Source organism: Abramis brama (genome assembly GCF_963993115.1).
Source record: "Abramis brama genome assembly, chromosome: 1".
Taxonomy (NCBI): domain Eukaryota; kingdom Metazoa; phylum Chordata; class Actinopteri; order Cypriniformes; family Leuciscidae; genus Abramis; species Abramis brama.
Genome location: NC_139963.1, coordinates 65247806 through 65259816, shown reverse-complemented (window position 1 = coordinate 65259816; position 12011 = coordinate 65247806). Strand labels below are relative to the sequence as shown.

At 38.7% G+C, this 12011-nt stretch overlaps 2 protein-coding genes across 2 annotated transcripts in view; both read right to left on the bottom strand.

Moving 5' to 3' along the window:
* The window catches only part of LOC311078607 (uncharacterized protein), a 102415-nt gene that overhangs the window by 55068 nt on the left and 35336 nt on the right, over positions 1–12011 (bottom strand). The window lies entirely within an intron of this gene.
* LOC311078634 (uncharacterized protein) lies at positions 4702–6331 on the bottom strand. Its single transcript, XM_084107562.1, has 5 exons — positions 6222–6331; positions 5780–5965; positions 5495–5659; positions 4966–5163; positions 4702–4836 (listed from the first exon to the last, which is right to left on the bottom strand). Exons 1-4 carry the CDS (start codon positions 6278–6280, stop codon positions 5142–5144), a joined length of 432 nt encoding a protein of 143 aa, XP_083963688.1. The 5' UTR covers positions 6281–6331; the 3' UTR covers positions 4702–4836; positions 4966–5141.

The following is a 12011-nucleotide window of genomic DNA, read 5'->3' as shown; positions in this document are numbered from 1 at the left end:
AAAAGAGAAACACAAGAACTACAACTGACTTCCAGCAACACTGAGTGTGAAACCAGTTTACAAACCAGTTTAACATTATTTCTTTTGTACAAAAGTTATTCTTGAGAATTAACAGATATTTAATTGTTGATGTTTTATTGAAAATAATAAAGTTATTATCACCATGATGGAGATCAGTGTTTGTTTTAGTTGGGCTCTTGAACCATTGACTTTATTATACCAGTTTTTCTCTGACTGCTTTAACTATGGCAAGAAAAAGTCAAGAGAAAGGTGATAAGGTGTTTATTACTGTTGTGATGATTACATAGTCATTCTGGACATGTCTGATTCTCTGATCTTAACCAGTGTAAAAGCTTTGGATTTGTGGGATTTTCATATTAATCATATATCTGTTAATCTATAATGAAATACAGCAATGTTTCTGTAATTAGTTATTCTGAAGAATATTGAAATAATATAGTGTTTTAAATCTTTTTGAACTCCTGCCTAACTCAGACACAAACAGACATCAACAATCAGCACATGAATCTCAACAATGGTGACAATAAAAACTTTCATGAAGCAATGCATGCTGGGTTCCAGGATTGTATAAAACTCCCAGCATGCACTCCTGCATGAATAAATTAATACAAATAAATTATTGCCACCATTGATGAGAGACATATGCAGATTTTTGATATTTCTGTGTTTCTACAAGATATTGTAGCTCTGTTTCTTTTTTAGGCTGTGCATTATGTGTTAAAAAAATGATGATTGTAATTTATTACTATGGTTTCACAGTGGTGGTAATATGACACTTTTGATACAGAATTAAAAACTGAAAGAGATTTAATGTATGAACAGGCTATTCAATGATTTTTTCATCATAATCAGTATAACTGCAATCATTCACAAACTGTGTGTGTGTGCACAAGTGCAAAGACACAGGTCATTCGGCCAGTGAAATGCTAATGTTATAAAAGGTCAGCATCCCAACTAAGGTGTGTACGCAGATATTTCTTGAGACAACACCGTGTTTACGGATTTTTTTTTTTTGAACGAGGAAAAAAAAACATCGGATAGGGAAAGCTCTAGCTTCGTGTGGATGTGACCTAAAGCAAGCACTGGTCTCTATAATGGTAACTTCAAACCAAACATTTTCAATTAAACATCTCGATAACAACTTCTGTAGATGTATGACAGAAATAAAGTCATACTGTTAATAATAAGTGTAATAATGTGTAATGGCTGGAAGTCAGTTGTAGTTCTTGTGTTTCTCTATTTTCTGTTCTTGTGTTTCTCTTTCCTTCAGTGATTCTGCTTGTTAACAGCAGGTGTTCATCACTAATGCTCAACAATCAATTACATATTCACTTAATTATTTCACTGCAACACTGCGTCAATGTTACTTTTTACTCGTTGTAGTGTTGATTTTCCCGTGGGGTTGAAATGGTTAACAGTGTAAGATAAAAAGACACACCCACAAAATGTATTTTAACAGTAATAAACTGTAAGTTATAAAACAGGTATATACTGGCAACACTGTTGCCAGTAGTTTACTGTAAAATTAATTTTTTGGGTCACCATTGTGCAGAAGAGTAGAGCCTGTGCTTCAGTCCAGGAGAAGACCTAGAAACATTGATATCAAGAAAAGACCGCATTCCACATTGGAATTCAACCAAGCCATGTAATAATGTTTAATAACTTTCAAACGGTAGAGCCTTTTCCTTTATAACATAGCCAAAGGTCGGTGTATTTTTGCTTTATACATTTTAGGCTTATTCTCAAATTCAGATTGTGTTAGGGGGGTGGGATTATTAGGCAATTTTAATCGGACAATTTGACCGGAGAGATTCAATTTTGTCGGACATTTAATTTTTTTTCCAGCCAATGTCCGGCAATTACCGGACAACGGAAACCCTGGTTTAGATCCATGTTTGACCATTTCCTTACTAAAGAAAAAACACTGAAATAAAAATACTTCTACAGAAGACTGTATTCTCGTAACTTTTACAAGCTACTAATTACATCTTCAACTGTGTAATAAGATTACTGTACTATTTTTAAAGAGTAATTCCTTATTTTACTTTTAGAATAAAAAGTAATTAAATTACAGTAATTAATTAATTAGTTAGTACTGCATTACACCCAACACTGATTACGCAATTTACCACTGCAGTTAGTCCGTTTTCATTCATTTTTATATGTTTTTGTTCTTGTAATTTTAAGTTTAAAATGGTCAAACGGTGTGCATGGGGTACATGCAACTCCGACACTAGGTATTCTGAGAGGCGACGGTGTGTATTTTTTACCCTTTCCCAAGCCACATCTCAACCGAGATAAGTGTCTGCTCTGGATTAAGTTATGTACATCGCAGCCTGTTCATTATGCTGCGTTCACGCCAAACGCGAATATAGCGTCAAATTGGCTTGTATCGCGTCTAGTTCGACGCCTGAACATTTTGAATCCATTCGCAAATCAAAAAGCAAATAGGACGCGCATATAAAGCGATCGTTTGAAGCGTTTTACACATTTTACACGTGACCTGTAAATCTTTGTCTAGAGCTAAAGCTTTTCATCGACCTTCTCAAAAAAAATTATTAATATAACCCTTCAATGCATAGTTAAGGCCCCTTTGGTGACTTCGAGATGATATATAATCTTTCTGTCTCCAAAAATCATCAATTGCCTCCTGTGAAATGTATCCTACTGTGACAGCTGCCATAGCATAGCTGCCATAGCGCCTGTTACCGAATGTTGACTGTTTGTCCGAGTGAGTGGAGGGGGCGTGGCTTAGCCATAGGTCAATTATGCTGATAGATCACATCCTGTATTGTATTTGAATAAATATTTAATATTACCTCTAAACTTTGACTAGGCTTGGCATGTTACATATTAATTGTTCTAGGAACCTCAGATAGGCTATATTTTAATTGTTGTGTGTGCTGTGCTACTCTATAATGATGTTCTAGTTAAAGCTGCAGTAGGGAGTTTTTAGAAAACGTTGACTTAGCCTAAAAATTTGAACAAGCACAGCTTACAGGTCACTCCCCCTCGCTCTTGCTGCGCTACAGCTCCTCCCTCCACAGCTCCTCCCCCACAGCGGAGCCTGCCGTGAACGCGCAGGCTAGTAAACATGCAGGGACACCGATGACGGCGGATAAACAGTTATCGCACATTCACTGGTAGGGACGAAACATCAACAATATGCTTTACATTGACTATGGCCTGCCCATACTTTGACTACAAACTTGGTCCTCAAATCATTACGTATTTTGCAATACATGTAATGTAACTTCATAACGTTGCACTCTTTCTATAAGTTATAAATAGCTAGTAAGATAATATAACGGTAACTGACGTTACAGTATGCAAGTAATTTTTCTAACGATATGAAATGCTAAATAAGGTTTGCTAGTACATTATTTCAGCAACATGACAAGCCAGTGAATTAGCAGGTTTCAATTGCTAAGCAAGCACAGTGCGTGACATTTTATCTGTATGTTATACGGCTAGAGTTTTGACACTGAGTCAATGGGCTCCGACGAGGAATTCACACCCACAGCGACTTCGACGAGTCAACGGGCGGGGAGAAGAGGAAGCCGTGGTGTGCGCGGAGCATCAGGCAGGGTACGTGGGAGACGGGGCATGTGTTCGCCGAGTGGGTCCAACTCCCGAGCACCTCAGCAGAGAGGACATGGCGCGTGTGGAGAATCTAAGATTAGAGAGGACTGCTTATGAACGTGTAAGTTACCCCAGTTATAAATGTTTTCCCTTTGCACATCAGGTATAATATTGTTCAATTCAATTTTGTTTATATAATATAGGCCTATGTAGTGTAATGTTAGCTGTTTATCTGTGGATAATGATATTTTTTTTCTGTTATCACTAGGAGCAAATTCAACAATTGAATTTACAACAGACACAACAAGTGTTGAAGCAATGTTTGGCACGGGATCCAAGCCTAATCTTTGATGTCCTCAGCCATTTGGGACCTGCTGCTCCTCCAACATTACCTCCTGTCCCCGGGCAACTATCATGGTGCATCTGCCAGAGATGCAGAGAAATGCCCACTGTGGTGGAGAGGAAGTGCTGCCTCCAACAGCCACCTCTTTGCATCTCAACTCTACCACACATGGAGGCATACATTCTGCAGGCGGGAGTATTGCGTCTGGTCCGGAGGATCTGGAATGACCCGCGTGCTGGAGTTGACCTTCCAGATGAAGGTGGAGACAACAGGCAATTTAGACATGCTGCATATAGACAGTTTGTGGCTTGGCAGTGTGGGACTCTGGGTCCTGGTCACAGAGTGGTCATCCCAAGCTGCTGTGTCTGGGAAATCCGGGACCGCTCTCCAGATCCTCATGGACAATACAGGGGATTTATTCTGAGTTCTGAAGAGGGTATAGCTGCTGTGCGGTGTGCTTTTAAAAATGTGAATGCTTTCTTGTTGTGTTTAATAATTTTGCTTCTTTAAAATAATATTTCTATTAAAAGTTTTGTAAATATTTTTCAATAAAGGGTTTAAAATCGAATTATGTAATTGCTCATTTGTGATAACAAAAGCACCACTTTACCACAGTACATTACTGAATTATCTTTTGGATCAATTTAAAACACTAACTTTCAATAGGAATGATGAGAATCACTGGGTCAATACTAGTCATGCAATGTCGAGGAAGCTCACTAAGCCAAGGAATTACAACATCTTAGAAATATTATCTTTTATTTTGCATATTGGTAAAATAAATTGGCTCTTTTTGCAAAGTACTCCTGCACAAGAAAATATGTGAACATTTTGATTTGTGCTGAAAGATGATTTCTTCACGTGCCTCTATTTCTGGGGCAATGTCTGACCTGTTGAAAGAGCATAACGAATTTGATGTGTCAGACATTTTAATTTACAAATTATTACATCCTGAGGGGGAAGAAAACACGTGCATGTTTTAAAATAATCATAATCAAAAAAAGAAGGGTACTTCTTACCCTGGCCCCTGCTGACTTGGGTCTCCAATAGCTCCTGTGTGGTGGGAGCCGGCACACCGGACAGCACACCATGTCCTGATGACACCCGTTTCCTTACAATTGCCCTCTGAATTTCTGGGATGTAATGGTAGTCCTTTTCCTCTTTTATGGCATACAAACTCCACTTTCTGGACTTCTTATTTATAGAGTTTGCGATATCTGAAAGTAGATATTTGACAGACAATGAAAACAAATGAAAATATTTACATTCTATGCCTTTTTATATATGTTAAAGTAATGATAAGCACAATAAATATTAACTTGACACACTTTGCTGTAGTGGTGTGAGTCTCTTAGTATTCCAAAATACAGATGCTAATCAATAGAAGTAGGCTATAATTCTGTTTAGGCTAGTAATTCCAGATTATGTTTTGACATTACATGGTGATTACAATGCAGACGTCTGCAATACAATGCACTTTTCAATATGCAAATAATAATCACATTTACTACCTAACACTCTGGATAAGACATTATGCATATTACATACTCTATGGAGCCATCAGGCCTTCTCTTGGGTGGTCTGTGAACATGGTTGTTGTAATCCAGGCCAGCCAGTAAGATTCGGGCTTCATATACAGTAGGGCTGAAACTGAAGCGCTTGCTGGCATACATCAAGATGTGATTATGAAAAGACTCCAGCTCAGCAGTTGACCTACAAATTCAGTGAGAACTGTAAGATTATATACATTTTTTCACAACAGTAATATAGGTAATACCAATGAATAGTGTTTTACAGGCGACATGACAGGAAAATTAATAAGCATAATCATACCTAAAGTGCAGGTACTTGTGTGCCTCCTTCAGCCAGCGTTCATTGATAACGATTTCTGATAAAGCCTGATGGGCCACGGACCCCTTCTCTATCCACCCCTTGTCTCTGTGCTCCTCCATGCTGACAGGCATACAGTGACCCCTCGTGCTCTCCCGTGACATGGTGAAGAAGGCCAATCCACATGTCCTAAGAGTTTAAAATTACTTTTAGAATAATTAAACATACAATTTATATAGTAGTTGCATTTTTTCCAAAATGTTTCACTGTTGGCGGATGTGTATTAATTTGATAACTGTAATACAGTTCCCATGCAGTAATGAACAATATCAAGTTCTACACAAACCTGTTGTTTTTACCCCACATGTCAACAACACCTGAGTGCTGAAGTATTATCAAAGAAAATTTAATCCAGTATGTTTGGGTGAGTGATAGTATTACTCACGAAAAAGTCATCATAGTTTTCAGCCATCTTGCAGCAGAACCAGAAATGATTGCAGACATCCTTGTTCCACTGCAGAAGAATGGAACAACCCCTTTGCTGCCCTGCCTAAATATACACACACACACAAAAAAATAAAAAATAAAAATAAAAAAAATAATATATATATATATACATATATATATATATATATATATTGGATAAAAATATACAAGTTTGACAATAGTGAAGTAAATTTTTAATCAAAAAACTTACAGCATGTATCATCTTGCCCAAGTTTTTGGAGCCATGCCACATGTCTAGAGTGTGCAGCACTCCGGTATCCTTGTATTTTCCTTTGACTGGGTCTTTCGAATAAGAGGACAACAGAAATATAATTAGATATACTGTTTCATTGTCAGATTCAATGGTATATTAAATTGTACACATGAGGTACTTTTTATCCTTGTGTGCACCAAACCCATCTAGCGTGTTTGCTGGCAAAAAGCTCTTTTTTAGTTTCATCTGACCACAGAACCCTGTGCCGTTTGAAGATCCAGTCATGTCTGACAACTGAATATGCTGGAGTTTGTTCTTGGATGAGCGAGGAGTTTATCAGTTAATGAACGCAAGAATTCAAAAAAAACAACATTTTAAACAGAAATATGTTGAGGGAGATACTTTTTGTTTATCAAATTTAAACAGTATAGATAGTGTTTAGGATATTTAGTTTACTTTATGTATATTGTATTATATTATTAGCATGGTATATGCTCTTCTTTAAATTACTTTTTTAATTATATGCCCATGATCAACCACACCTGAGAAAGTTCTTTTGTGACTTGAATTTCTGTTCAATTCTTTATTGAACACAGCTCTGGCATTCAACAATTCAACAATTATCTATGGAGATGTGTTAAAAGAATAACGAGTCTCAATCACAATTCATATAAATAAGCCTACCTATCTTTGTTGGATTTGTCATTTTGGCTGTCAATATGGATAAGCAAATGTTTCAAACCTTGTACGAAAAATCTGGAAAGGTTCCCCATGGCATTTCTAAAAATGAAAAATATGTCCTTCTTAGAAGGGCACAGAACTTCACAATCAAGGGTGAGTGAAGTCACACTTAGTGATTTCTCTGACAGTCTCTTCATTACCAAAACGTTCAACTACTTTCAGATGAGGTTTTATACTATATACGGAAAAGAGGAGAGGGTGTATTGGCCAAAGTTTTGGACTCAACAGAGGAGGCCAAACGGGTATTTGATGAGTTCCACAGCAGTCCAATTGGTGCACACTGTGGTGTTCAGAAGACAACTGATGCCATTAGTAAAAGGTTTTATTGGCCTGCCATGACCATTGATATTAAAACCTGGGTGAGTGCAATTAACTGACATTCATGTCTTAATACTTTCCTAGCTCTATCAAAATGAAATTAAACAAAAATGTTTTAGGTTATGCACTGTTGTAATATGGATCCACTGGAGGCAAGTTTAAAGGAGAACCCAAGTGCAGTTTATTTTAACAAAAATAAAACATGAAACAAAAACATGACGTGGCATGAAAACAAAAGCATGAACATGAACTTTGCACAACAGCAGACTACAGGAAACAATACTTGACAAAGACACATGGCAAACATTGTAATAGTCACCTATTTCTGCCTTTATGTACAGCTTTTTGAGGTGATGATAAACATACTTTGTTGTATTGTTTCTTCTCTTCACATGAAAAAAAAGCAAACTGTTGTATCAGATGCCTGTGGTGTAATCACGGACTAATATGTGGACTTTTATTTGTTTTTGTTTTGTCCTCTCGTCATTGTTATGTCACGCAATATGGTTTTAAGAGGAATGGGAAGTGACGTGGGAAAAAAACTCCGGAGTTCAAACGGGAAAGCGGTCTGAGTTTAGCGGGCTCTGTGTAGCCTAATAGTTGCATGAAGAATTCATCAAAGGGTCTAATACCCTCTTGTTTTGTGGATTACATGACAATTGTTTTCTGGACTACCACAACTTCCCATCGGCTAAACAGACTGTGGCGAGATTGCGTAAGTCCACGGGGAATATATTGACTGCGGCTTCTCGCCACGCTTCGCCTTATATTTTTGTTTTGTGTTTTTTTCTTCTCGCGGAGGACATTGTAGTTCCGTACGGACAATTGATGTCTCTTGAATGAACATTCGGTCTGCTGGCCAGGACATTGGGGCATTGGGACATTGGGGTTTTGAGGGTTAAATGTGTGTGGTCAATTTGAGAATGTTTGTTTGCTGTGTCGGAGTGCGGCCGCGCCTCCAGCTGTGAAATAAGCGCATGTTGCTGCCCGTCTGGGTATTATAATGTGATATATTTCTCAATACACTTGGTTGAACTTGGGTTTTATTGTTTTATTGTTTTTTCGTTAATATATAATTATACATACATGAAGATCTTATTCTATATATTTTTTCTTTAGTGGTTATTTAACGAAAGTAAGCTGTTACTGTCTTTATTTATATCAGTAGGTATCAGATCCGCCCGTTACCTTATGTTTTGCGTGCAGTACTTTTCTCTTGCTTTGATAGTGTAAGGGAATTTGTTACAACATGAGGGCTTAAATACATAGACTAATAACAAAACAAGGGACACCTGGAACAATAATCAGACAATTAACAAATGACAAGACATGGCAGGATCACATGACAAACAGAGAATCACATGACAGACATGGAAGCAAGACATGACACAGAAACATGACAATAACAAACCCAAAACGTGACAACTGTGCAGCATGCCAGAAAAGCAAGCTGAAATTAAGGACAAAGCTGAATATACCCCCATTGAGGTAAGTTGTGTGTTTGTTTAATGAAGAATATTCTCACTTTAAGAAAGTAATGTCTTTTTTTTTTTGTCAGGTGGCTGAGCCATGGGACATTGTTGGCATGGATTTAGTGGGAAAGCTCACACCAACTAAAGAGGGCTACCAGTACATTTGTGTAATGGTAGACTATTTCACAAAGTGGTGTGAGGCTTTCCCACTAAAGACTAAGTGTGCTGAGGAGGTAACAGCCTGCATTGTCAATATTAATAATTAAAGTCTTGTGTTGGTTTGTATAGATCAATATGGGTGTCTGCCAAGTACTTGGCATTAAAAGAAGTTTATGTGCCCCATACCACCCGCAGACCAATGGACTGGTTGAAAGATTAAATGGCACAATTCAGAGGTATGAAAGTCACCATTCAACTGATAAAACAATACATGAATGGCAGATGAAGAAAGTATCTGCTCTTGTCTGTTCATTGTATATTTACTCATTTGTCAGGTATATTTACTCATTTATCAGGTACATTTAATTGAAACACATAAGTCTCACACTCACTATAAGTGATTAACTGTAAGACTTGTTTTTCAGGTCTTTGACACAGACACAGACACATGGGCATATTATTTGGAGGCTGCAATGTTCGGTCTCCTAACTAAAAAACAAATAACCACCAAATTCTCGCCCTACTTTTTAATGTTTGGCCATGAGGCAAGGTATCCTTGTGAGGTGCCAGACAATTATGAGGTAAGCACAATACATCTAAATTATCTTTTAAAAAACAATTGCAAACCTGCAATTGCCAATCAAATCCAATTTCTTTATATAGATCAACGAAAGTGTGGAGGACATTGTGGCAGAGGAATGTATTACAGAATGCATTAGAAGGCAGGACAGAATTTTTTAAACTGTGCAGGACAACATTACAAATGTGCAAGGCAAAGTAAAAAAAGGAAATTGGAGAAAAGAATGGCCATTGACATTCAGGTTGGAGACAAGGTCCTGCGGCAGAACATCAGAAGCAAGCAGAAAAAGGGGGGCAAGCTGGACCCAGATTATTTGGGTCCATACACCGTTATAAACGTGGAGGGCAAATCCATTGATGTGGTGGATGATGAAGGGAAACAAATTCCCAAAATCAATATTGACCATTTAATTCATTTTTTGGAGGATCCTCCTCCAAAAGTTCAGAGGTTTTGCCCTCCTGCTACTGTGTCTTCAGTCCCTCACGTTCGTCCCCTGTCCCCTGTTCTACAAGCACCTCTCAAATTCATGCCTTTCCTCCACCCTGTTACCCTGCCCTATACACACCTTTCCCTGCAGCATGTACCACTACCTCTAAATGTGCTTTTTCCCATGCCCCTCCCTCATGTCGTGATGCATCCTGGAACACAGTGTTCTGTTCTTTTTAATCCAACACCTGCTGACCCACCATCTTCAAAATCCGTTTCTGCTGCCTGCCTTGACCCCCAGCCTACCTCCAGTCCTGCCACCCAGTCTCCACCTTTACCTGGCCTTGCACCTCATCCTACCTTCAGTCCTGCCAACCAGTCTCCACCTTTACCTGGCCTTGCACCTCATCCTACCCTCAGTCCTGCCACCCAGTCTCCACCTTTACCTGGCCTTGACCCCCAGCCTACCTCCAGTCCTGCCACCCAGTCTCCACCTTTACCTGGCCTTGCACCTCATACTACCTCCAGTCCTGCCACCCAGTCTCCACCTTTACCTGGCCTTGCACCTCATCCTACCTTCAGTCCTGCCAACCAGTCTCCACCTTTACCTGGCCTTGCACCTCATCCTACCTTCAGTCCTGCCACCCAGTCTCCACCTTTACCTGGCCTTGACCCCCAGCCTACCTCCAGTCCTGCCACCCAGTCTCCACCTTTACCTGGCCTTGACCCCCAGCCTACCTCCAGTCCTGCCACCCAGTCTCCACCTTTACCTGGCCTTGACCCCCAGCCTACCTCCAGTCCTGCCAACCAGTCTCCACCTTTACCTGGCCTTGCACCTCATCCTACCTTCAGTCCTGCCACCCAGTCGGTCGTACAGCATTCCCCCCAAATACCTTGTTCTTCAGGTATGTGTTGTACGTGTTTTCCTTCATAATTTATATCTCCTACATGTAAATAACATTTGTTCAAGATTTTCTTCTGTCTCTCTGTAGTGTTGCAAGACATATGGGCAAGGAAAATGGGTGGGAAACTTTGCAGCAAAGTTGGACCGTACAAGGTCTTTACCTGGGATTTGGAAAGCCTCAAACCTGGGGCGAAACTTGAAAGTGAGGTTTGTGCTGCAGTTAACATGATTGATACAATTTCCTGTAGTTCACTGTCATTTTGCTTTTAGAATAGACCATATTCTGTAGTCACACAGTTATACCTTGCAAGTCTGTCATCCTTCTTTTTGACCACAGGTCATTAATGCGTACCTGACCTGCCTTGTGAGGAATTATTCAGGCAGGGCATTTGTCCTGGATTCCTGGAAGCCACAAATATTTGGAAGAGGAAGGCCAGTTTGATGAAAAGGGTAAAAAACAAAAAATCCTGATCCCATACAAGTAACTTTCATGTTCTCAGATAATTTGGTAATCTGTTATTGGAATGCCACATTTATACCTGTATGCTGTAGATGGATCTAGAGGCATATGATGTGCTGGTGGGGTCAGTTAACGAGAATGACCACTGAACACTCCTGGTTTTTTTTTTTTTTTTTAAATCATTCACTATGAACTTGAACATTTTAGAATGATTTCTGAAGGATCATAAGACACCAAAGACTGGAGTACTTGCTGATGAAAATTCAGCTTTGCATCACAAAAATAAATTACATTTTAAAGTATATTAAAAAAGAGAACCATTATTTTAAATTGTAATAATATTTCATAATATTACTGTTTTGTTTTTTTTTTTGTTTTTTTTTTTTACTGCAGGCTTGATGAGCATAAGAGACTTCTTTCAAAAACATTAAAAATAGTAATGTTTCCAAACTTTTGACTGGTACTGTATATATAA

Excerpts from the sequence above, each read along its gene's own strand:
- LOC311078634 (XM_084107562.1), bottom strand. The coding sequence starts at position 6,280 with ATGTCTGCAATCATTTCTGGTTCTGCTGCAAGATGGCTGAAAACTATG. Across the intron at positions 5,966-6,221 it reads AAAACTATGATGACTTTTTC|GACATGTGGATTGGCCTTCT; the intron begins GTGAGTAATACT and ends TTAAACTCTTAG. Across the intron at positions 5,660-5,779 it reads CACAAGTACCTGCACTTTAG|GTCAACTGCTGAGCTGGAGT; the intron begins GTATGATTATGC and ends CTGAATTTGTAG.